Raw genomic sequence first — 27,603 nt, forward strand, 5'->3', positions numbered from 1 at the left:
AAGTGAAAGACAAATCATTTCGCCTGAGTTAAAAGGAGAGAAGAGTCGAATTGGCACTGCTCCATGTGCATACCACTTAAATCTAATGAATATGTACTTTTAGAAATGCATTATAAGAGAACATTCTTAATGTCTGCCTGGAATAAAAACCATAAATTTGTCCAATTTTATTTAAAATATATTCTCATTTATAAGTCTTGGGGTACATTTACCAAACAACCCTTTAAATTATATTGAATGTTAAGGCTAGAACTGTTTATATAATCACATCTTAAGATTAGAAGTGTTTACAATATTAATTTTATCTTCTGAGTGAAAGGAATACTGAGATTGTCTTACCTGCAAGTGCTCTTGGACCTACCAGTGTGTCATTTCCAGGCCCATCCTGCGGATACACACAGCTGTAATTCATGCAGGTTAGTAATGTGTCGATTTGAGATGTTCGGAGATCTTCTGGACAATACATGGGCAGGAATGCAACATCAATTGCGATCTCATGGTTCAGACCTGTATAGAAAAACGACACTTTGTTAAAAGTGGGTTAGTACAGGAGGCTAATGAGGCCAGGTTTGCTGGTTTGATCCTGACATGTGCCAAATAGCTTCACACATGTAAATGCATGGTTTCAAAGCTAGGGACTAAACCCTTTGCTGTGCAAAACTTTATGAATACATGCAAATGTTTGAAAGAGGAGACACTTTAGTGCAGTCTATCACCACTGCTGGAAATAACAATCCAAAATGTTTTGCCAAAAACCAAAAAACGAAAAAAACCAAAATGTTTTACCTACTGATAGAAGGTTTAAATTTTAATATCCATAGGATGGCTTGGTCACATAAATGAAGACATGTAGCATATTTTTCTTGGTCATTATGTCAGGGGCCATTACAGAATAGAATAATTCAGAGATGACTATTGGTTCCCTTATTGCCATTTGCACTTAAGGATGTATGACTCAAGCAAAGCCAGGGATGGTAGAAACAAGGTCCCATCTGTCCTTAATTATGCAATACAAACTTCATTTACTCACCATTAGGGCTATAAAAGGTTGCAGTAGAAAAGGGACTATGGGGGAACAACCAAAGTAAATCCTGGCCTGTGAAGGTCATCTCTTTGTATGCGTCACTGTCTACCAGGGTGGATCTAAAAGACTTTGTAGGGGTGCCTGGGAGGCTCAGTCAGTCAGATGTCTGACTCTTGATTTCAGCTCAGGTCATGATCTCTGAGTCCTGGGATTGAGCCCTGCGTTAGGCTCTGTGTTCAGCTGGGAGTTGGCTTGAGGATTCTTTCCCTCTGCCCTTCCTCCTGCTTTTGCATGCTCTCTCACTAAAATAAATAAATCTTTTTCTTTTTTTTTTTAAAAAGAAAACTTTTTAGAGGCAAGGCTTTGAGCTGGGTACAAAAGGATGAATAGCATTTAAATAAACAGAGAGAAGGTATTTCAGGTGGGGCAGGGAGTAGCCAAAATTATAGATCAGAGTAAGGAGACCATCTTGACTGGATGAAGGGTAAACACACAGAGCACAGCTTGAAAACCCTATGAATTCTACCCAGTCACACAAAACAGAACCCTGGAGGTTATCCTTAACTCCTTCCTTTTGTTCTTCCGATATTCAGCCAGCAAGTTTTATAGATTCTATGATCTTAATATCTCCTCTACTCATCGCTACAGCAATTCTTAACTACTGTGCTTAGGCCAATGATAGGTAAACAAATTCCTTCCTGTTAAGCTGTAAACTGATCCAGAAAAACAAGTGCATTTTTTAAAAGATTTTGTTTATTTATTTGACAGAAAGAGGACAAGCAGGAGGAGTGGCAGGCAGAGGGAGAGGGAGAAGCAGGCTCCCCACAGAGCAAGGACCCTGTTGCAGGGCTCGATCCCAGGACCCTGAGATCATGACCTGAGCCAAAGGCAGACACTTAACCATGTGAGCCACCCAGGCACCCTATTATTTTTCCTTTTTATGGGCAAATGACACTAAAATTCCACAGCTTTAATTTAACATACAACTAATGGCTACTTAAAGGTTTTAAGGATAACTAAAATTTGGTATTCATAAACTATAATGGTCAGGGTATCTAGAATTTACTGAGGATTTCAATTCAGTATAAGAAGTATAACTACCCCGTAACTCTAAGCAATGTTGCAAAACTCATGTGGAAGTGCACATGCTGGTATCTTATTTCCTTGATTCTTTTTTTTTTAAAGATTATTTATTTATTTATTTATTTGAGAGAGAGAGAATGAGAGATAGAGAGCACGAGAGGGAAGAAGGGAAGAGGGTCAGAGGGAGAAGCAGACTCCCTGCTGAGCAGGGAGCCCGACGTGGGACTTGATCCCGGGACTCCAGGATCATGACCTGAGCCGAAGGCAGTCGCTTAACCAACTGAGCCACCCAGACGCCCCTCTTATTTCCTTGATTCTAAGACCAAATTTAACTCTAAGATATACCATCAACTTAATAACAGTTTTAATAAAAAGGAAATTCAGCATTAAGTGTACCCATTGACGGTAAGATGCATTCCAACTTGCAAATATAACAAAAGAAAGTATGCCTTAGAATTGAGAAAATATCAGAAGTTGGAAATCCTGATATTCTCAGGAAGGTAGTTTGATTATCAGTGTGTCATTGATACTCTTTTTGAATTATTTTCTAAATTATAAAATATGGTGTGTTTAGCTTCATCATTACTCATGAAATTTGTCGTGAGTTCCTTGGTTAAAACTAGAGTTGTGAGTACAAATGTATAAGTAAACAGGCCTCAGAGCCTCCATACTTGCTGTTTCTGTGCCTAGAATGTTCTTTCCTCAGATAACCAGATTGTTCCTTCACCCCCATCAGGATTCTGGTGAAATGTTATTTTTTCAGGGAGACCTAACCCTAACCCTGACCACTCTATGAAAATGTCATCCTTTCCAGAGTGCCTGGGTGACTCCAGTGGTTAAGCATCAGACTCTTGATTTTGGCTCAGGTCATGATCTCAGGGTTGGGAGATCGAGCCCCACATCAGGCTCCACCCTGGGCATGGAGCCTGCTTAAGATTCTCTCTCTTCCAGTTTTCCCCCTAAGATCAGGAACACGGCAGGGACGTCCACTCACCACTGCTGTTCAACATAGTACTGGAAGTCCTAGCCACAGCAATCAGACAACAAAAAGAAATAAAAGGCATACAAATTGGCAAAGAAGAAGTCAAACTCTCACTCTTTGCAGATGATACTTTATGTGGAAAACCCAAAAGACTCCACCCCAAAACTGCTAGAACTCATACAGGAATTCAGTAAAGTGGCAGAATATAAAATCAATGCACAGAAGTCAGTGGCATTCCTATACACCAACAACAAGACAGAAGAAAGAGAAATTAAGGAGTCGATCCCATTTACAATTGCACCCAAAACCATAAGATACCTAGGAATAAATCTAACCAAAGAGACAAAGACTCTGCACTCAGAAAACTATAAAGTACTCATGAAACAAACTGAGGAAGACACAAAGAAATGGAAAAACTTTCCATGCTCATAGATTGGAAGAACAAATACTGTGAAGATGTCAATGCTACCTAGAGCAATCTACACATTTAATGCAATCCCTATCAAAATACCATCCATCTTTTTCAAAGAAATGGAACAAATAATCTTAAAATTTGTATGGAACCAGAAAAGACACCAAATAGCCAGAGGAATGTTGAAAAAGAAAACCAAAGCTGGCAGCATCACAATTCTGGACTTCCAGCTCTATTACAAAGCTGTCATCATCAGGACAGTATGGTACTGGCACAAAAACAGACACATAGATCAATGGAACAGAAATAGAGAGCCCAGAAATGGACCCTCAACTCTATGGTCAACTAATGTTCGACAAAGCAGGAAAAGAATGTCCAATGGAAAAAAGACAGTCTCTTCAACAAATGGTGTTGGGAAAATTGGACAGCCACATGCAGAAGAATGAAACTGGACCATTTCCTTACACCACACACAAAAATAGACTCAAAATGGTTGAAAGACCTCAATGTGAGACAGGAGTCTATCAAAATCCTTGAGGAGAACACAGGCAGCAACCTCTTCGGCCTCAGCTGCAGCAACTTCTTCCTAGAAACATTGCCAAAGGCAAGGGAAGCAAGGGCAAAAATGAACTATTGGGACTTCATCAAGATAAAAAAGCTTTTGCAGAGCAAAGGAAACAGTCAACAAAACCAAAAGACAACTGACAGAATGGGAGAAGATATTTGCAAATGACATATCTGATAAAGGGCTAGTATCCAAAATCTATAAAGAACTTATCAAACTCAACACCCAAAGAACAAATGATCCAATCAAGAAATGGGCAGAAGACATGAACAGACATTTTTCCAAAGAAGACATCCAAATGGCCAACAGACACATGAAAAAGTGCTCAACATCGCTCGGCATCAGGGAAATCCAAATCAAAACCTCAATGAGATACCACCTCACACCAGTCAGAATGGCTAAAATTAACAAGTCAGGAAATGAGAGATGTTGGTGGGGATTCGGAGAAAGGGGAACCCTCCTACACTGTTGGTGGGAATGCAAGCTGGTGCAACCACTCTGGAAAACAGTATGGAGGTTCCTCAAAAAGTTGAAAATTGAGCTACCCTACGACCCAGCAATTGCCCTACTGGGTATTTACCCCAAAGATACAAATGTAGGGATCCGAAGGGGTATGTGCACCCCGATGTTTATAGCAGCAATGTCCACAATAACCAAACTATGGAAAGAGCCAAGATGTCCATCAACAGATGAATGGATAAAGAAGACGTGCTTTTATATACATACAATGGAATATTATGCAGCCATCAAAAGGAATGAAATCTTGCCATTTGCAACATGGATGGAATTGGAGGGTATTATGCTGAGCGAAATAAGTCAATCAGTGAAAGACATGTATCATATGATGTCACTGATATGAGGAATTCTTAATCTCAAGAAACAAACTGAGTGTTGCTAGAGTGGTGGGAGGTGGGAGGGATGGGTGGCTGGGTGATAGACATTGGGTAGGGTATGTGCTATGGTGAGTGCTGTGAATTGTGTAAGACTGTTGACTCACAGACCTGTACCTCTGAAACCAATAATACATTATATGTTAAAAAGAAGAAGATAATAGGAAGGGAAAAATGAAGGGGGGGAAATTGGAGGGGGAGACGAACCATGAGAGACTATGGACTCTGAGAAACAAACTGAGGGTTCTAGAGGGGAGGGGGTGGGGGATGGGCTAGCCTGGTGATGGGTATTAAAGAGGGCACCTGTTGAATGGAGCACTGGGTGTTATATGCAAACAATGAATCATGGAACAGTACATCAAAAACTAATGATGTAATGTATGGTGATTAACATAATATAATAAAATTTAAAAAATGCAAAAATAAAAGATTCTCTCTTCCTCTCCCTCTGCCCCTCCCCCCAAAAAAAGATAAAATGTAATCCTTTCCTACTACCTTACTCTCCAACCCCTTTCTAGCATTTATCACCATCTCTTTTATCAGCAAGCTCTTTTATTTGTTGTGTTCACTCACTTAACCTCATAACCTCAGGACCTAGAACAGTGCTGGGCACACTTAGATGCTCAGTAAATACTTGTTAAATCAAGCAAATGAATGTATGTTTGTGCATTTTTTACCTATAATTTTCAAATACTAGACTTTAAGACATTTGTGCATTATGTGTTCAAATATGAATTCATCTGTATTCCTATTACCAAAGGAGATGAACACAAATATCCTTCCCACAGTGTACATACATATGCACTTTAATGGTGACTTCCTGTTTCTGTGTTACTTCAGTAACTTACACCTTACTGTCTAGGTAAATGTGATCATATATCTGGACTATATTCAAAATTTTAGGAAAATATAAGATCAAACAAGTAAGCTCATATTATTCTTTTGTAATGTGTGTTATATGCAATTTATATATCTTCTTCCTCAATTCTTTGTGATCACTGAATTTCTTTTGCAATAAAAAGTGTGAAAGTGTGTGTGTATATGTGTGCATTGGAGGGGAGGCAATTTATAATCCTGGCACTTAGCACAATGCTTGCAACATACCATATTTTACTTAATCTAAGATGCCACTAAGAAAAATGCTACCAAGTGAACAAAGACATGACTTCAATTATAAGATGCATATCGATTTTCAAAGATGTTAAAGTATGGGGAAAAAGGGTGTCTTATGATGACAAAATCTGATAGTAGGTGCTTCAGGTTTCATGATTAAATTATAATTAATTATGCAATGAAATAAGGGACAGAATTAGGGTATGGCAACAGTAATCTAGCTCTGGAACCCATATAATCCAGTGTACTGCTCTACTGAGATACAAGAGTGGGGAAATCTCATTGGGAAAAGATATCCTGAGGATGTAGCCAGTGAGGGAACCAACAGTGAGAAAACTCAGTGCTACTCAGTTAATGGTTCGAATAGGCTTCAACAAAGAAGGAGGCATATTTTATGGGTAAGAATAATTTGCCCTGAGCCCACAGGCTAGTACCAAGGAGGGGAGGAGTTATGTTGGCCTCCTTGGTTGCTTTAATAGAAGAAAAAAGTCAAGGTAAGTAAATCCTTATTATTTCAATATAACTACAACATATTAAATTGCTTTGATGTTATAATTAACGTTATTAAAAATGCAAATGTATTTTGCAAAAAAGTAAAAGAACAAACCATATAAAAAATTGAGGGGGTTTCTCTTGACTTGCAAGAGACAAAGCTGATGAGCTTCAGAGGTTTACAGAAGGCTGGCTGAATTATGATCGTTATTACCTGAGTCAAGGGCAAATTGAAGAGAGGGCTCTTAAGCTTTGATTGATTCACAGCATTTCACGGGTAACTAAATCAGTGTTAGCAGAGTCGTTGATATACTAATGCCATCTAGGCTTTGAAAACTGTTTTCTTATATTTAAAGGGGGAATAATTCTTAAAATTAGGAGAGATTGACCAATAGATTTTGTAACTGGGCCTAAAGGCACTGAAAATTTAGTTTGTTACTTCATTCCAGTATCTTCTTTTTGAAATGTGTGTTATTTCATAATAAGCAATGGACTGAGGTTTTAGTGCTTACTAAAAATATCTGTTTATTTGAGACAAGTGAGATGGCATAGCAAGGATTTTAATACAAGAACCAGCATTTCTGGAATAGGTTTCTGATATTGCAACAGGTTGTTGGGAGCCATTAGAATTGTAGGAAGGAAGATTCATAATTCCATTCGATGTTCTCAATAATGACTCACCCTAGACCAATCAGAGTTAATGATTGTAACAGAGTTGTGGTGTGAGTAACCTTTCTGGCTCCCAGAATAACACACTTCAAAATTACTGTGTCCTCCAGAGATCAGCAAGATACTGCAGAGAGATAATCAATCACTGGAAGATAGTATCAACGTAGGTGGACAATCCTCATGTTGGAAGAAATTTAAATATCATACAGATTTATCTGCCTGGATTGGTTTAGCTAGTTTTATGTAAAAATAGAGGTCTAGAACAGGGGTCAGCAAACTATGGCCTGGGGGTTCAAATCTAGCTTGCACCTGGTTTTGTACAACCCATGAGCTAAGAATGCTTTTTTATATCATAAATGGTTGAAAAAAATCAAACGAATATTTTGTGATATGTGAAAATTATTTATAAGCAATTCAAATATCAGCATCTATAAATAAAGTTTTATCCAAACAGAGCCATGCACATTCATTTATATATTGTCTATGACTGCTTTCACACTAAAACAGCAGAACTAAGTAGTTGGGACAGATACTGTATGGCCTGCAAAGCCTCAAACATTTACTACTTGGCCCTTTACAGAACAAGTGTACCCCCATGTACTGAATACATATAAGGTTATCTTTCGGTTTTAGGGTTATATCTTTTAACAAAGAGTACATTATTAAGAGATGTAATCATCTCTTTTGAGTTCATTGCTCATGCCATGCTTACAAAGGATTGGCCATTTGGTCTCATAATACAACTTAGTTTCATACTTTTAGAAAAGCTGTAATAAATTCACTACTTTCATATCTGATATTCACCACTTATTTAACCAAAATTTGAGAATATCTGGGGCACCTGGGTGGCTCAGTTGGTTAAGTGTCTGCCTTTGGCTCAGGTCATGATCCCAGGGTCCTGGGATAGAGCCCCGCACGGGGCTCCCTGCCTGTTTCTCTCTTTCTCCCTCTGACCCTCACTCATGCTTGCTCTCTCTCTCTGGTGCTCTCTCTCAAATAAATAAATAAAATTTTTTAAACCCCCCCAAATCTGAGAATATCTGTACTTCAAGTCCTATTAAGAGAGTAGTATTTCTCAATCTTAATTCTATTCCTGCATACCTGACAAGCAGGACACATTCTTGTCACTGGCTCTGGTGCAGCAGTAAGTCTCCCTTAGGAAGGTAACGGACATTGAATAGGCTGCTTCTCTGGAGTGTACCAGAATCTTATGGAGTGTGGGAAGGTCTCCCTCAGATGATTCTGATAGGCTACCTCTTCCCATCAAGGTTCTATAAGAATCAATGGATCAGCACTAGGTGTTATATGTAAGTGATGAATTGCTGGATTCTACTCCTGAAACTAATATTATACTATACGTTAACTAAAATTTAAATAAAAACTTGAAATATAAGAAAAGAATCAATGGATCAGTACCATTTATTTTAGTTCTCTAGATTTCATTTATGTATTAAGTTAACCATTAGAGAGCTAAGTACTTGCATTTTGTGATAATTAGGTTAAAATACACTCCTTTACAGAAATGTGTTACTAAGATTTGACCAATTATTATACTGATTATATATTATAAGTTTGATGGAAGAATCAATTATCTGAAGAGCATTTCCATATCTTTAAAAAAGAAAAACTATAGTTGAAAATATCAACCTACTGTTATTCTATCCTAAACAATAACTTCATATGGTAAAATCTGACTTGAGATTTTTTTAAGATTTTTTTTTATTTGACAGAGAGAGAGATAGGAGAGAGGGAACACAAGCAGAGGGAGTGGGAGAGGGAGAAGCAGGCTTCCCGCTGAGCAGAGAGCCCAATGTGGGGTTCGATCCCAGGACCCTGGGATCATGACCTGAGACGAAGGCAGATGCTTAACAACTGAGCCACCCAGGTGCCTCCTGACTTGAGTTTTAATAGAGGAAAAAAATAGGCTTCCTATATAGGAGTGTTTGTTTTCTCTGTAATAGGAGATATGTTTACAGACTCAGGAAACATGATTTCTAATCATGGCCTGGGTTCTACCTAGCCAGGGTGTAGGACTAGATGATATCCAAACTTCTTTTAACTTTAAAATTAAATACCTCATCAGGAAAAAAAAATCCCCTCTTTTTTCCTGCCAGAAAGTTGACCAAAAATTACTGCCAAATGGTAATATAGTTATTTGCAGGTACCTAGTAATATGTACTTTTTCTGTTTCCTTTGAAACGGTCTGTTTTGTTTTATCCACCTGTGACTTATTTTTCACTGTTTTTATTCCTGTAAACCACCTTAAGTCCTTGAAAACAGGTAGGATATAAAACAGCATAATTGTAATGTGGACTAGAGCTGATTGGACAGAATGACACATTTGCCCTTTTCATTTGATTCTTGCTTTTAAGTGATGTAAAGAGACCAAGTAATACAGTCTAGTAAAAAGAAGTATTTGAAACAGGTCTGACATGTCTAACAGAGTCAGGGGAAAGTCATACTTTTCATAGATTGTACACATACACACAATCACACGTATGTACGTATGTGTGTGAGGAGGCAGAGAAGAGGGAGTGTGAGAGAGTAAAAATGAAAAAGGAATCCTGATAAAAGTCAAGGTAATTCATTCCAGTACTGTAGATGTAAAAATCTACGAACTGCACTTTCTTTCAGCCATTAAATTAATTTGCTAATGACATTTCCTCATTCTTTTATTTTAAGGTAACAAGACCTTCTTTTGAGATACAAATACAAATAAACATTTTTCTTGACTCTGAGAATAGCTTATTTTGGCTATGGTTTTATTTTAGAATTAATTTTTTGTGTACATTTTTCATTCATTGGAAAGAAAGACAAAATTAAATATAAGTTTAAAAATGTGTTGACTTTTTAAAAGTTTTTATTTAAATTCCAGTTAGTGAACATACAACGTAATATGAGTTTCAGGTGTACAATATAGTGATTCAACACTTTAATACGTCACCCAGTGCTCATCACAACAAGTACACTCCTTAATCCCCATCACCTCGTTCACCTGTCCCCTCACCCATCTTCCCTCTAGTCACTGTCAGTTTGTTCTCTTAAAAAAAATATGTTGGCTTGTGTGTGTGTGTGTGTGTGTGTGTGTGTGTGTGTGTGTGTGTGTGTGTGTTTGTGTGTGTGTATACACCTCATCTTTTTTTTATTGACTTTTAAATTTCTGTAAGTTCTATGGGTACTTCTCAGTTTTGAACAACCTGAGAAAATCCATTTATTTTTCCTTATAGACCAGGGAAGTTTTTTAGCTTCTTTCTGTTGCAACCTGGTTTAGTTGAGAATTTAATTTTTTATAGGGGCTAAACAGACCTCTGTTCATAGGAGCTTCTCTCGATTAGTACCCTTTTTCTCTTTAACCTACATTTTACCTTTCAGTGGTTCAGATACACTGAGAAAGAGGCAGAGAACATGAGCAAGAAAGTGGAGGCTAAAGAAAAACAAAATCAGTTTTAGAAGTAGTCAGGTAGTCAAGGGTGAGGAAAGTTCCCTTGGTTCCCATTCTTCTCTGCCCAAATACTTTCCCAGGACTTGCCAATGTTTAAAGCCCACAATTAGAGCTTAATGTATTCCAGAATTAGTGCTCCATTCCTCCATTGGTTTGAGCTAAACAGGAGCTCTCCTTGGACTTTATTTTTGGGGGAGGGAGCTTAATTTTTTCAAGCAAAATAGTATCATCTATATTGAAAATATTAAATTAATGATATTCAAAGAAAAGAACACTTCACTTACCTAGGATGGTTACTTCAAAATGTCCAAGGCTCCGGGCACTCTTAAAGTCATCAAGGTTTGGGGGCCTTCCCTCTGGTGGTATGTACTTTGCAGGCTGAGAATTAAACTGCTCAGTAAGAAACTTTCTCTGCTCGAAAATAAATTTTCGTGGAATGCTTTCAGGATAAACATGGCTGTAATGCAGGTGATCTATTAAGCCAAACTTTTTCTCTCTCCACAGCTGACTTTCCCACCTATCGCTTATAGTTTTTCGGGCTTTTCCTGCAGTACTAGTGCTTGCGCTTTCTCGACCTGTTAAAGACACAATGAGATAGATACAATGGACCTGCAAACTAACCAAATTAAGTCATTCAGTACAAAAAAGTACAGATTAATGAGGAATAGTTTAATTAACTTTAAAAATCAAACAACCACATATAAAATGTAAATTGAATGTCCAAAAGATAATTCTTATTAATGTGAAGAGAGAACTAAATTCATTTTCAAAATAAACTTTTCCTCCAAAATATTAAAAACGGATATTGTTTTTCTCTGTTGCTGGAATTATGAAAATTTGTGATTACCTTCCTTATACTTTTTCTGTATTTTATAAACTCTCTTAAATAAACATATATTTCTTTTATATTCAGTGACAAATTCAAGTTAAGTCAAATTCTTAACTCTTATAGATGGGACCACCACTCACTATTGGTGGAATTTAAGCTTCTAATAAAATTTGTTAATCTTTGCTAAAAGGAGCCTGAACAGATACAAAATACAGTCTTTTTCATGGATATAACTCTCCTTCAAGAAAACCACTTATTATATATGATACTCCTTTCAGATCTAAATAACATGGAAAACAAAGAGGGAACTAAACTCAGATGAAAGATCTCTTCAATTCTTGATTTTTTTCTATCAAGTCAATTTATCACTTATGTACAGTTTATCTAACACATTTAATTTATAAAGCAGAATACAATTTCTCCCCTACACATTAGACATTCATTCATTCATTCATTCATTCATTCATTCATTCTTTCAGCAAATAATTATTGAGCACTTATTATATATATTCCAGTAACTGTGCTAAAGAATTTGGTAAAATAATATTTTAATTGAATAATACACCCTGGGAACTGAAGACACATGGCAGAATCAGAAAAAATAGATTTTGGAATAAGACTCTCATGTTGTCAGTTCTGCTAGCTGAGACAAACTGACAGCAACTCTGTTTCAGAGTTTACCAAGGTTGCTGAATTGCTTCCTTGCAGGTGGCCTGTGCCTTGGTGCTTATTATTATCCTAGCATAAAAAACCTTGCTAAGGCTGAAGGGGGTTTCAATAGCAAAGTTTCAATGTGGTTAATATACCACTTCTGCTTTTGAAACATACCCTATTCCCACACCACTTTCTTAGTTTTTTAAACCTATCCAGAGACTTACTAAAAATTTCTTATGGGGTAGAGTATTAGACTGAGTTGTAACAGAAAATAAAGAAGTTGAATACACATTTCTTACTCTCCAAGAATTCAAACCACTGCAATATTACAAAAGAGTTTAATTCAAAATTCAGTTGATGAACACACTTAACTTCCTATAATAATGCTTGATAACAAAAAGGATAAAAAATGTAATTGCACATGAAAAAAGAATGGAATTAATCAAAGCCAAGAGAAAAACTCAGTTAATAGGAGTAAACAGAACTGTAGAATGATTTAATCTTTTTTATTTTCTAAAATTGTTCTCCTTTCCCCAAACTAATAAAAGTACGTAATTAGAACAATAAGTAGCTATTACAATGACTCAAGTTATAGTGAACATTTCTGACTTATTTGTTCTAAAATATAGCATGCAAATAACAAATTATAAGCTATTCCAATTTTTAAAAATTAAATAATTACATCTACCTTACAGGAAAAAAAATCCTATGGCCGACCCTGTCAGGAATAAGTCAGAATATTTGCTATGCTTTGTTTGAGTGTTGATATCAAGGACTGGCAAGGTACAAATGTTTATTTGAAAAATTCCTCTGAAAAATCCTGCTTTGTTTTTTATTTTGGTAACTTGGGACTGTAAGTACCCTACCCTGATTATATGTTCACAATTATTACAAATGGATATGAATTCAAGAGATACTGTCAGTCACTGTGAATAGTAAGATTTCAAAGGCAATAATTAGGAGACAAAAATACATCCAGAGTTCAGGTTTTTCTAAAAATATGATGGAAAATTATGAACTGGAATTCTTTTATTTTTAGTTTGAATACTACTGAAATTACCATATGAAACACATTATGTTTTTAAGCCTAATGCACAACAAAGATACAGGTTAATTCCCTAGTAAAATTATGTTTTTGCATATATATATGTACATACATATATATGATTGTTATAATTATAATGATAACTTATTTTAATGATTCATTTTACCCTAATTTCTGGTGAGAACAGACTTATGTTTTAGTGGGGAAAAATTTTAGAAGACCACGTTAAGGTTGTGAGGTAAAAAAAAAACACATTATAAATGTATGTATGTAGGCATGGTAATTTTGTTTCTTCACAAAATCTACTCTGAGCATTTTATTATATAGATAAAAATGATGGGCAGGGGTGTATGGAAGCATTTGGGAAGGTGAGGAGCTATTTTCTTTGCCTCTTCCCCCCTTTCATCCACTAACTCCACCTTGGTATAAGATCTACAAGGCTAGAAAAGAACAGGGTATTTTTCACTCAGTAGCAAGTATAAAATAGACTTTTAAAAAAAGTGTGTAAGTCAGAGGCTACCTGTAATGTTTTATGATCTCAGTAATACTGTTATTGTCATAGTCAACAGTGAAAAATTGAAAGCATTTTCTCTAAGATCAGGAACAAGACAGGATACCCTCTCTCATCACTTTTCTTCAATAGAGTATTGGGAGGCTTAACCACAGCAATAGGCAAGAAGAAAAAAAGGCATCCAAATTGGAAAGGAAGAAGTAAAACTGTCACCATTTGCAGATGACATAATATACATATTATTAAAGTCTCCACAAAAAAAAAACTGTTAGAACAAAAAACAAATTCAATAAAGATGCAGGATACAAAATCAATATACAGAAATGTGTGGTATTTCTATACACTAACAACTATCAGAAAGAGAAATTAAGAAAGCAATCTCATTTACAATTGCACCAAAAGAATAAAATACCTAAAAATAAATTTAATCAAGGTGGTGAAAGACCTGTACTATAAGACACTGATGAAAGAAACTGAAGATGACACAAACAAATCGAAAGACATTCTGTCTTCATGGACTGGAAAAATCAGTATTGTTAAAATGTCCATACTACCCAAAGCAATCTACAGATTCTATGCAATCCCCATCAAAATTCCAATGGCATTTTCCACAGAACTAGAACAAGTAATTCTATAAATTTGTATGGAACCACTAAAGATCCTAAATAGCTAGGGCAATCTTTAGAAAGAATAACAAAGCTGGAGGTATCATACTGGCAGATTTCAAACTATACTACAAAGCTATATAGTAATCAAAACAGTATGGTACTGGCATAAAAACAGACACACAGATCAATGGAAGAGAACTGAGAGCCCAGAAAGAAACCCACATATATATGGACAATTAATTTATAACAAAGGATTCAAGAGTATACATTGGAGAAAGGACAGTTGTTCAATAAATGGTGCTGAAAAAACTGGATAGTCACATGCAAAAGATGAAACTAGACTGCTAACTTACACCATACACAAAACTTAACTCAAAATGCATTAAAGATTAGAATGTAAGACCTGAAACCATAAAATTCCTAGAATAAAACATAGGCAGTAAGCTCCTAAGGCACTAAGACATCAGTCTTAGAGATGTGTTTCTGGATCTGACTCCAAAGGCAAGGGAAAGAAAAGCAAAAATAAACAAATGGGATCACATCATACTAAAAAGTTTTTGCACAGCAAAGGAAACCATCATCAAAACAAAAAGGCAACCTACTCAATGGTAGGAGATATTTGCATATATCTGATAAGTAATTAATATCTAAAATACAGAAAGAACTCATACAACTCAACAATTTAGAAAAAGAAACCTGATTAAAAAAGGGGCAGAGGATCTGAATAGACATTTTTTCCAAAGAAGACATACAGATGGCCAATAGGCACATGAAAACAAGTTCAACACCTCTAATTACTAGGAAAATGCAAATCAAAACCACAACAAAATATCACCTCACACCTGTTAGAATGGCTATTATCAAAAAGACAAGAAATAACTATTGGAGAATATGTGGAGAGAAGGGAACCCTAACACATTGTTGGTGGGAATGTAAATTGGTGCAGCTGCTAGGAAAACAGAATGGAGGTTTTTAATAAAATTAAGAGTAGATTTACCATATAGATTTAGCTGTTCCAATTCTGGGTATTTATCCAAAGAATACAAAAACACTAATGTGAAAAGATACATACATCCTTATCTTCATTGTACCATCATTTACAATATCTCCAATAAATATCTTAGAGCATGTCTCCTTGTGTACCCAACACATAGGTCAGAAGGTATAACATATTTGGTACTGTCAAATTACTCAAAAGTAGTAGAACCACATTTATATAAGAAAGGGGAGCATGACTCTTTTTCTTTGAAATACTTACATATTTGCTTATATTATAAAACAAACTTTGGAAAAATACATCATAAAATGAATTAAAAAGTTACCTACAGTGAGTGAGAAGGAATCAGGTGCAGGGAACTAAAGAAAGAAGCTAAACTTCTTTAAATATATATTCTTTTTCTATATTTGACTATTGAACCATGAAAATAATTTAGAAAATTAAGTGTTTATTTAAATAAATAAAGCAATCCTTAAGCATCAAAATAAAAGAAAATAAAACAAAATAAAAGAAATGAACCTAAATATCTATCCACCTGATAGTATAACCATACAGAGAGAAATATCACAAATGGCTTTAATGAATAATAATTCATGTATCCCTAGTTGGCATATTTCAAAGACAAAATAATTGCAAAACAAACAAAACAAACCTTCAATTGTTTATAGTAAAATTGTTGATGCAAATGTTCAGGTGATTATTCTGGAATTGTTTTTATATGTGGTGAGTGAAAGCAAACAAATTACTATGTAATATTCTGATTCTATCATCTCCAGGGTCTTCAGACACAAGATTCTTCCAGTGGAAAAAAGCCTCTTCTAGCTTTATCTCCTAAGTAAAAATTCTGTAGTTGTGAATTTGAATTGAAAATATAAAAATGAAATCAAGACATATTTTGTCTTAACTAAGCAACCAACCAGTCAGCTGAGTACATTTTCTAGTTCTGTCCCCTGCAAAGGCCTAGAAATAATAACTAAACCAATATCAATCAAAACCCATAACGCCTAATCTGTAGTCCTTAAATACCAGAGCTCTGTGGAGAAATAGCTGATTCCATGTCTGGGGCAGAAAATGTTCACAATGAACATGGATATACTTTGTCAAGCCGGATACTAAAAAGCTATTGCAAACCATTAAAGTCATATCAAAAGGACTCATGAGCAAATTTTCAGAGTTTCCTACTAGTCAAAAATAAAATAGCTTGACCAGTGATGAGGATGGTAATTGCGACAGAAAGAAACACATCAAATATATTTAAATTCATGAGTTTATAACATTATTAAAAATACCAAAAACAAACAAAAGACTAATTGGAGATCTTTGGAAAATTCTAGGCATCCAACTCATTATTTTGAAAATTGATAAAGAGAAAGAATCAAGTATCTATCCTGCCTTTCCTCAATGAACAGTATGTTTTAGTAACCAAATAATAAATTAGAAGTTTCTCCTTATAAAGCTATTTCAGCTACTAAATGAAGGAATGATAGAATTAGCTTATGACCACTTTGCAGCCTCTTATGAATTAATGGGCCTAAGCATTTATTATCAGCAGCCACTAACAATATAAAGAAACAATAAAACTTTATAAGTTGAGCAAAATGGCAGAGTAGGCAGCTCAAAGCTTCCATTCCCCCACAGAAACATTAAAAAATATGCAGAAAATGTCAGAAATGACTTTGTCAGAAATCTAGAAAATAATCAAATGTTTACAGGAACAAAGGGAATGCCAAATCAAGAAAAAGGTCACTTGCAGGGCGCTGGGGTGTCTCAGTCAGTTAAGTGTCTGCCTTTAGCTCAGGTCATGATCCCAGGATCCTGGGATCAAGCCTCCCATTAGGCTCTCTGCTCAGCAGGGAGTCTGCTTTTCCCTCTCCCTCTGTCCCTTCACCAAATTGTTTTAGCTCTCTCAAATACATAAACAAAATCTTAAAGAAAGGAAAAAGGTCACTTAAAAATATTAGGAAAACTTTGTGGAATTTTTACTTGCCTTTGTCCCACCCTCTCCCCAGCAGGGTAGCATTCTTGAAGAAGGCAACCTGCATTTCTAGTATGGGAGCCTGGTCCAAGGTTCTAGAGGGAGCAGAGCAGATGTTATTCACGAATTATTGTGTAGGTCTGTTCTAACTTGTCTGGAAGCTTTCTGACGGACTGATACAAGAATCCTGTCTCTGTTTCACCTAATCTTGAACTCAAATAGGCTGGAATAGCAGTGGTCATTGCTGGAAAACATTAGAAGGTAGACAAACCACCCACAGACACCTGGGGCAGATTACAGTTAAGACATAAACACCCTAAGGCCAGAAAGGAAAAACCAGGGACAATGTTTTGTTGGGAAATTGGTGCATTCAAAAGCATTCCTGTATCTTGGGAAATTTAGAAAGCCAAGGGCACACTCAGGGAAAGAGGCATATGCAGAAAAGAACTGAGACCTTAACCTTTTACCCTGGGCTGATTCCTAGGCTAGGTGTAAGTCTAGCTAAGTACTGAAAGAGAGCCTGAATATAGAGCCAATCTGCAAAGACTGGAAGGCTAGAATCACAGTTTTTAGTTCATGTTATTCAAAGAAATACCTGTCAAAAAAAATAGCTTAATACATGCTAAGTAAAAGAAATTTCAACGATCACATGCAACAAGAAATAGCCAGAAAAAATTCTGGGAAATGTCACTAGACAAATGGACTACAACTTTTAAAAATTAATAAACTCTGACAAATCCCGAGAAGAATTTCCACAGTTACCATATTATAATATTTTTATTTCTAGGTTTCACAAAGAAATCACAATTATACAAATAAACAGGAAAGTGTGGCCCTTTCAAATGAACAAAATAAATTGACAGAAAGAGTCTCTGAAGAAGTCTGAACTTTGAACATTTGATACAAACACTTTAAAACAACTGTCTTAAATATGTTCAAAGGGCTAGAAGAAAACATGAACAAAGATCTAAAAGAAACCAGGAAAATAATGTATGATAAAAGAGAGAATATCAATAAAGACAAAGAAATTATAGAAAGGAACAAAATAGAAATTCTAGAGCTGAAAAGCTAAATAATTGAAATGAAAAATTCACTAGAGGAGTCAAAGCAGATTTGAGCAGGCAAAAGACAGAATCAGTAAATTTGAAGGTAGTTCATTGATATTATCTAGTTTGAGGAGCAGAAAGGAAAAAAAAAGAATGAAGAAAAGTAAACAGAATCTAAGGGACTGGTGGGAAACCATCAATCAGACCGATATTCACATTATAGAAGTCCCAGAAGGAGATGAGAGAGAAAGGAACAAACATAATGGCCAAAAATCACCAAATCTGATGAAAATTATGAATGTACCCATCCAAAAAGCTCAATAAACTCCAAGTAGGATAAACTAAAAGAGATCCACACAAGGAAGGTTCTAATCAAACTGATGAAAAACAAAAAAAGGGTCACCAGGAAAGCAAGAGAAAAGTTACTCTTCATGAGTAAGGGAGCCTCATTAAGATTAATAGTAGATTTCTCATCAGAAACCACAAAGTTAAAAGGCAGTAGGATGTCACATTTAAAGTACTGAAAAAAGACCACATCAACCAAAGATTCTATATCCAGAGAAAACAAAGGCAGTGGATGATATATTTAAATTGCTAAAAGGAAACAAAAATGTGTAAGCCAAGGATTTTATATCCAGCAAAACTGTCCTTCAAAAATGAGGGAGAAAGTAAGACATCAGAAGATTAACAAAAGCTGGAGGAGTTTGTTACCACTAGACCTACCCTACAAGAAATGCTAACAGGAGTCCTTCAGGTTGACATGAAAGGACACTAGTCAATAACTTGAAGCTTTATTTAGAAATAAAGATCTCTACTAAAAGTAACTACACGGATAAGTATAAAAGCCAGTATAATTGTATTTTTAGTTTGTAACTCTACTTTTTATTTTCTACAAAATACAAACATCTATAAAACAAAATACAATATGATTATAAATCATGTTATAGAGCATACAATGTATACAGCTGTAATCTGTGATAACAGGAACATAAATGGGGGGATGTGAGAGTTGTATAGGAACACAATTTTTATATGCTATTGAACTTAAGTTGATATCAATTCAAACTACATTGTTATAAATTTAGGATGTAAAACTTAACCCCCATGGCAACCACAAATAAAATATCTAAAAAGATATATAAAATGAAATGTGAAGGAAATCAAACCAAGTCACTATAAAAAACCTACTGAACACAAAAGAAGGCAGTAATAGAGGAAATGAGGGGCAAAAAAGGTATAAGAGAAATTGAAAACAATAAATGGCAGAAACATGTCCTTTTCCATCAGTAATTACATTAAATATAAGTGGCTTAAATTTTACAAATGCAGAGACTGGCAAGTGGGAAAAAACAGGCAAATAGATGCTGCCTATAAGAGACTCAATTTAGCTTCAAAGACACAAATAAATTGAAAGTAAAAGAATAGAAAAAGCAATTTAATGCAAATAGTAACCAAAAGGGAGCTGAGGTGGCCATACTAATAGCAAAGTAAAATTTAAGTAAAAAAAAAAAACTGTTACAAGAGACAAGGGAGAACATTATATGCTGATAAGAGTCAAGTTATCAAAAAGATATAACAACTATAAAGAGGCGGAGCAAGATGGCAGAGGAGGAGACCTGGATTTCATCTGGTCCCATGAATTCAGCCTGATAGGGATCAAACCATTTGGAACACCTATGAACTCAACAGGAGATCGAAGAAAAGAATAGCAGCAACTCTCTGAACAGAAAAACTACCACTTTCTGGAAGGTAGGATGTGCAGAGAAGTGAATCCGAGGTGATATTCGGGAGGATAGACGGCGGGGAAGGGGGCCTCCATCCGCCGCTTCTGGCAAGTGATAGAGCCGCAGAACACAAAATCGGAACTTGTAGAAGTCGGCTCAGCTGAGGGACATTGCTCCAGTGGCTAAGCGGGGAGTGGAACCCTTGCGGGAAAGCGTGGTCTCAGGACCCTCAGGGTCACAGAAAGACCGGGGCTGCCTGAGTGCGGCAGAGCTACCATGTATCAGAGCAGGGAAGCCGGCTGCAGAGACGGAGCTGAGGTGCGGGCTCTCAGCTCAGGGTTGCCATAAACCATGATCACCGGCACAGTCGGGCCACTGCTCCTCCAGCAGGGACCCAACAAGCGGCAGAGCCGGGAAGACCCCCCTTCCTCCCCCGGGAGGAGGGGTGGGAGCGCACCGCAGGGATCTCCTGGGTTTGGAGACTCCACACCGAGTCGGATGGCAGAGATAGAAATGCTTGGTCAAAGGCCAGGTGAGCACGGAGACCGGGGAGACGGGAGTGACTGACCACTTTTCTCTGGGGGCGCACTGAGGAGCGGGGCCCCGAGTTCTCGGCTCCTCCAGGGCGGAGATTGTGAGGCCGCCATTTTCACTCTTGTCCTCCAAAGCTGTACTGAAAACTTGCAGGAAACAAAAGCTCCCGAGAGCAAACCCGAGCAGATGACTTAGCCTGGACCAGGCAATGGCGGGGCAATTCCCCCTCCGGGAAAGACATTTGGGAACCATGACAACAGGCCCCTCCCCCAGAAGATCAGCAAGAACAGCCAGCCAAGACCAAGTTTACTGATCAATGAGAACGGCAGGACCCCAGCGCTAGGGGAATACTGCACATAGAATTCATGGTTTTTATTTTACCATGATTCTTTAGTCTTTCAAAGTTAATTTTTTTAACTTCTTTTTTGAATTTTTCTTTTTCCCTTTTTCAACCAACATCTTATCAATCCCTTTTTTAAGAAACATTTTTATTTTTCATTTTTAGAGTCATATTCTACCCCTTCATAGTAGTTACCCTTATTTTTGGCATATATATAAGTTGTTCTCTCTTTAAAATTTTGAGATACAGTTTCTTCTAACAGATCAAAACATACCCTAAATCTCTAGTGTATGGCTTTGTTCTAGTCTCCTGCCTGATCATATTCTCTCCCATTTTTTTTAAAATCCTCTTTTCTTTTTTCAAACAACTTCTTATCAATTGCTTTTATAAAATGTTTTATAATTTTCATCTTTACAGTCATATTCCATCCCTTCATCGTATCAACCCTGATTTTTGTACATATATAAGTTTTTCATTCTTTAAAATTTTCGGAGGCACTTTCTTCTAACAGACCAAAATACACCCAAAATCTAGTGTGTGTCACTGATCTATGCACCAGCCTGACCATAACTGATCATATTTTGTTTTTTTGTTTTGTTCTGTTTTGGTTTTTATCTTTTTTTTCTTTTTTCTTTCTTTCCCTTTCTTTTGCCCTGGTTTCAGATCTTTTTTTGATTTGTTTAGAGTATATTTTCTGGGGATGTTATTCCCTGTTAGCATTTTGTTCTCTCATTCATCTATTCTCCTCTGGACAAAATGACAAAATGGAAAAAATCACCTCAACAAAAAGAACAAGAGGTAGTACCGACTGCCAGGGACCTACTCAATACGGACATTAGTACGATGTAGGACATAGAGTTCAGAATCATGATTTTAAAGATACTAGTTGGGCTTGAAAAAAGCCTGGAAGTTATTAGAGAAACCCGTTCTGGAGAAATAAAAGAACTAAAATCTAACCAAGTCAAAACCAAAAAGGCTATTCATGAGGTGCAATAAAAAATGGGGGCACTAACTGCTAGGATAAATGAGGCAGAAGAGAGAATCAGCAATATAGAAGACCAAATGATGGAAAATAAAGAAGCTGAGAAAAAGAGAGATAAATAACTACTGGATCACGAGGGCAGAATTCGAGAGAAAAGCGATACCATAAGATGAAACATTAGAAAAAATGGGATCTCAGAAGAAAAAAGAGAGAGAGGGGCAGAAGGTATATTGGAGCAAATTATAGCAGAGAACTTCCCTAATTTGGGGAAGGAAACAGGCATCAAAATCCAGGAGGCACAGAGAATGCCTCTCAAAATCATTAAAAATAGGTCAACACCCCGACATCTAATAGTAAAACTTACGAGTCTCAGAGACAAAGAGAAAATCCTGAAAGCAGCTCGGGAGAAGAGATATGTAACATATAATGGTATAAACATTAGATTGGCAACAGACCTATCCACAGAGACCTGGCAGGCCAGAAAGGACTGGCATGATATCTTCAGAGCACTAAATGAGAAAAATATGCAGCCAGGAATACTATATCCAGCTAGGCTGTCACTGAAAATAGAAGGAGAGATAAAAAGCTTCCAGGACAAACAAAAATTAAAGGAATTTGCAAACACAAAACCAGCCCTACAAGAAATATTGAAAGGGGTCCTCTAAGCAAAGAGAGAGCCTAAAAGTAACATAGACCAGAAAGGAACACAGACAATATACAGTAACAGTCACCTTACAGGCAATACAATGGCACTAAATTCATATCTTTCAATAGTTACCCTGAATGTAAATGGGCTAAATGCCCCACTCCAAAGACACAGGCTATCAGATTGGATTAAAAAACAAGACCCATCAATATGCCGTCTGTAAGAGACTAATTTTAGACCCAAAGACAGCCAAGATTGAAAGTGAGGGGGTGGAAAACCATTTACCAAGCTAGTGGACACCAAAACAAAGCTGGGGTGGCACTCCTTATATCAGACAAATAAGCTTTTAAACCAAAGACTGTAATAAGAGATGAGGAAGGACACTATATCCTACTTAAAGGGTCAACCCAACAAGAAGATCTAACAATTGTAAATATCTATGCCCCTAACATGGGAGCTGCAAATTATATAAGGCAATTAATAACAAAAGCAAAGAAACACATTCATAACAGTATAATAATTGTGGGGGACTTTAACACCCCCCTTACTGAAATGGACAGATCACCTAAGCAAAAGATCAACAAGGAAATACTTTAAATGACACACTGGACCAAATGGACTTCACAGACATGTTCAGAACATTCCATCCCAAAGCAACGGAATACACATTCTTCTCTAGTGCCCATGGAACATTCTCCAGAATAGATCACATCCTAGGTCACAAATCAGGTCTCAACTGGTACCAAAAGATTGGGATTATTCCCTGTATATTTTCAGACCATAATGCTTTGAAACTAGAGCTCAATCATAAGAGGAAAGTCAGAAAGAACTCAAATACATGGAGGCTAAAGAGCATCCTACTAAAGAATGAATGGTCAACCAGGAAATTAAAGAAAAATTAAAAAAATTCATGGAAACCAATGAAAATGAAAACACAACTGTTCAAAATCTTTGGGATGCAGCAAAGGCAGTCCTGAGAAGAAAGTATATAGCAATACAGGCCTTTCTTAAGAAACAAGAAAGGTCTCAAATACACAACCTAACCCTACACCTAAAGGAGCTAGAAAAAAAAATAGCAAATAAAGCCTAAACCCAGCAGGAGAAGAGAAATAATAAAGATCAGAGCAGAAATCAATGAACTAGAAACCAAAAGAACAGTAGAACAGATCAACGAAACTAGGAGCTGGTTCTTTGAAAGAATTAACAAGATTGATAAAACCCTGGCCAGACTTATCAAAAAGAAAAGAGAAATGACCCAAATCAACAAAATCATGAATGAAAGAGGAGAGATCACAACCAACACCAAAGAAATCAAACAATTATAAGAATATATTATGAGCAACTATATGCCAGCAAATTAGATAACCTGGAAGAAATGGATGCATTCCTAGAGATGTATCAACTACCAAAACTGAACCAGGAAGAAATAGAAAACCTGAACAGACCTATAACCAATAAGGAAATTGAAGCAGTCATCAAAACTCTCCCAACAAACAAAAGCCCAGGGCCAGTCGGCTTCCCAGGGGAATTCTATCAGACAATTAAAGAAGAATTAATACCTATTCTCCTGAAACTGTTCCAAAAAATAGAAATGGAAGGAAAACTTCCAAACTCATTTTATGAGGCCTCCATTACCTTGATCCCCAAACCAGACAAAGACCCCATCAAAAAGAATTACAGACTAATGTCATTGAATGACCATGGATGCAAAAATTCTCACCAAAATACTAGCCAATACGATCTAATAGTACATTAATAGGATTATTCACCACGACCAAGTGGGATTTATCCCTGGGCTGCAAGGTTGGTTCAACATCTGCAAATCAATGTGATACAATACATTAATAAAAGAAAGAACAAGAATCCTATCAATAGATGCAGAAAAAGCATTTGAGAAGGCACAGCATTCTTTCTTGTTCAAAACTCTTCAGAGTATAGGGATAGAGGGTATATACCTCAATATCATAAAAGCCATCTATGAAAAACCTACAGTGAATATCATTGTCAATGGGGAAAAACTGAGAGCTTTCCCACTAAGATCAGGAATGCAGCAGGGATGTCCACTATCACCACTGTTATGCAACATAGTATTAGAAGTCCTAGCCACAGCAATCAGAAAACAAAAAGAAATCAAAGACATCCAAAGTGGCAAAGAAGAAGTCAAACTCTCACTGTTGGCAGATGATATGATACTTTATGTGGAAAACCCAAAAGACTCCACCCCAAAACTGCTAGAACTCATACAGGAATTTAGTCAAGTGGCAGGATATAAAATCAATGCACAGAAATCAGTGGCATTCCTATACACCAACAACAAGACAGAAGAGAGAGAAATTAAGGAGTTGCTCCCATTTACAATTGCACCCAAAACCATAAGATACCTAGGAATAAATCTAACCAAAGAGGCAAAGGATCTGTACTCAGAAAAGTACAAAATACTCATGAAACAAACTGAGGAAGAAACAAAGAAATGGAAAGCTCATGGATTTGAAGAACAAATATTGTGAAGATGTCAATGCTACCTAGAGCAATGTACACATTCAATGCAATCCCCATCAAAATACCATCGACTTTTTTCAAGGAAATGGAACAAATAATCCTAAAATTTGTATGGAACCAGAAAAGACACTGAATAGCCAGAGTAATGTTGAAAAGAAAAGCAATGCTGGCGGCATCACAATTCCGGACTTCCAACTCTATTACAAAGCTGTCATCATCAAGACAGTATGGTATTGGCACAAAAACAGACACATACATCAATGGAGCAGAATAGAGAGCCCAGAAATGGAACCTCAACTCTATGGTCAACTAATCTTCAACAAAGCAGGAAAGAATGTCCAATGGCAAAAAGACAGTCTCTTCAACAAATGGTGTTGGGAAAATTGGACAGCCACATGCAGAAGAATGAAACGGGAGCATTTCCTTACATCACACACAAAAATAGACTCAAAATGGTTGAAAGACCTAAATGTGAGACAGGAGTCCATCAAAATCCTAAAGGAGAATACAGGCAGCAACCTCTTCGACCTCAGCCGCAGCAACTTCTTCCTAGAAACATCGCCAAAGGCAAGGGAAGCAAGGGCAAAAATGAACTATTGGGATTTTATCAAGATAAAAAGTTTTTTGCACCGCAAAAGAAACAGTCAACAAAACCAAAAGACAACTGACAGAATGGGAGAAGATCTTTGCAAATGACATATCAGATCAAGGGCTAGTATCCAAAATCTATAAAGAACTTATCAAACTCAACACCCAAAGAACAAATGATCCAATCAAGAAATGGGCAGAAGACATGAACAGACATTTTTCCAAAGAAGACATCCAAATGGCCAACAGACACATGAAAAAGTGCTCAACATCGTTCGGCATCAGGGAAATCCAAATCAAAATCTCAGTGAGATATCACCTCACACCAGTTAGAATGGCTAAAATTAACAAGTCAGGAAATGAGAGATGTTGGCGGGGATTCGGAGAAAGGGGCAACCCTGCTACACTTTTGGTGGGAATGCAAGCTGGTGCAGCCACTCTGGAAAACAGTATGGAGGTTCCTCAAAAAGTTGAAAATAGAGCTACCCTACGACTCAGCAATTGCCCTACTGGGTATTTACCCCAAAGATACAAAAGTAGGGATTCGAAGGGGTATGTGCACCCTGATGTTTATAGCAGCAATGTCCACAATAGCCAAAGTGTGGAAAGAGCCAAGATATCCATTGACAGATGAATGGATAAAGAACAAGTGGTATATATACACAATGGAATATTATGCAGCCATCAAAAGGAATGAGATCTTCCCATTTGGAATGATGTGGATGGAACTGGAGGGTGTTATGCTGAGTGAAATAAGTCATTCAGAGAAAGACATGTATCATATGACCTCACTGATATGAGGAATTCTTAATCTCAGGAAACAAACTGAGGTTTGCTGGGGGGGTCGGAGCGATGGGGTGGCTGGGTGATAGACATTGGGGAGGGTATGTGCTATGGTGAGCTCTGTGAATTGTGCAAGACTGTTGAATCACAGATCTGTACCTCTGAAACAAATAATGCAATATATGTAAAGAAAAAAAAGAAGAAGATAGCAGGAGGGGAAGAATGAAGGGGGGAAATCGGAGGGGGAGATGAACCATGAGAGATGATGCACTCTGAAAAACAAACTGAATATTCTAGAGGGGAGGTGGGTTGGGGGATGGGCTAGCCTGGTGATGCGTATTAAAGAGGGCACGTTCTGCGTGGAGCACTGGGTGTTTCACACAAACAATGAATCATGGAACACTACATCAAAAACTAATGATATAATGTATGGCGATTAAGTTAAGAATAAAAAAATTTAAAGAAAAAAATATAACTATAAATTAATATGCACCTAAAAACACAGCCCCAAAGTATGTGAAAAAACTTTTACAGAAGTGAAGGGATAAATAGACAGTTCTACAATAATAGTAGGTGACTTAAATACAGTGCTTTGGATAATGGATGAATATCTACAGAGAAGGTGAGTAAGGAAAGACAGGTGCAAACAGCACTATAAAACAACTAGAACATATATGGAACACTTTTCCTCAACAACAATGGAATACACATTCTTATCAAAAACCACATGAAACATCTCCAGGATAAACCATGTATCAGGCCACAAAACATGCCTCAATAAATTTATAAAATTTGAAATTATACAAAATATCTTGTTTGTTTGTTTTCATTATTTTTAGGTTTATTGAGACATAATTGACAAAACTTGTATATATTTACAGTATACAAGGTGATAGTTTGTTATACGTATATACTGTACAATGATTACCACCATGAAGCTAATTAACACTCATTTCCTCACAGTTACCTTTTTCGTCATAACACCTAAAGTCTACTCTTAGCAAATTTAAATTATTAAATATAGTATTACTAATTATAGCCATTATGCTGTACATTAGATTCCCTAGAACTTATTCATCTTATAAATTAAAGTCTGTATCTAATGACCAACTTGTCCCCATTTCATACAACCCTCAGCTCCTGGCAACCTCTGATCTCTCAGGTTTTCTG

General features: G+C 36.6%; 1 protein-coding gene across 2 annotated transcripts in view; it reads right to left on the minus strand.

Annotated features, from left to right (window-relative positions):
* Positions 1–27,603, minus strand: part of RADX (RPA1 related single stranded DNA binding protein, X-linked) — an 88,741-nt gene that overhangs the window by 8,914 nt on the left and 52,224 nt on the right. For both annotated transcript variants that reach the window (XM_027607506.1, XM_027607505.1), the window contains exons 12-13: positions 10,957–11,247; positions 340–507 (exon numbers count right to left, since the gene is read on the minus strand). In XM_027607506.1, the coding sequence (XP_027463307.1) occupies positions 340–507; positions 10,957–11,247 (459 nt within the window). The remainder of the gene's footprint in view (positions 1–339; positions 508–10,956; positions 11,248–27,603) is intronic.

Source organism: Zalophus californianus, chromosome X, assembly GCF_009762305.2.
Source record: "Zalophus californianus isolate mZalCal1 chromosome X, mZalCal1.pri.v2, whole genome shotgun sequence".
Lineage (NCBI taxonomy): Eukaryota > Metazoa > Chordata > Mammalia > Carnivora > Otariidae > Zalophus > Zalophus californianus.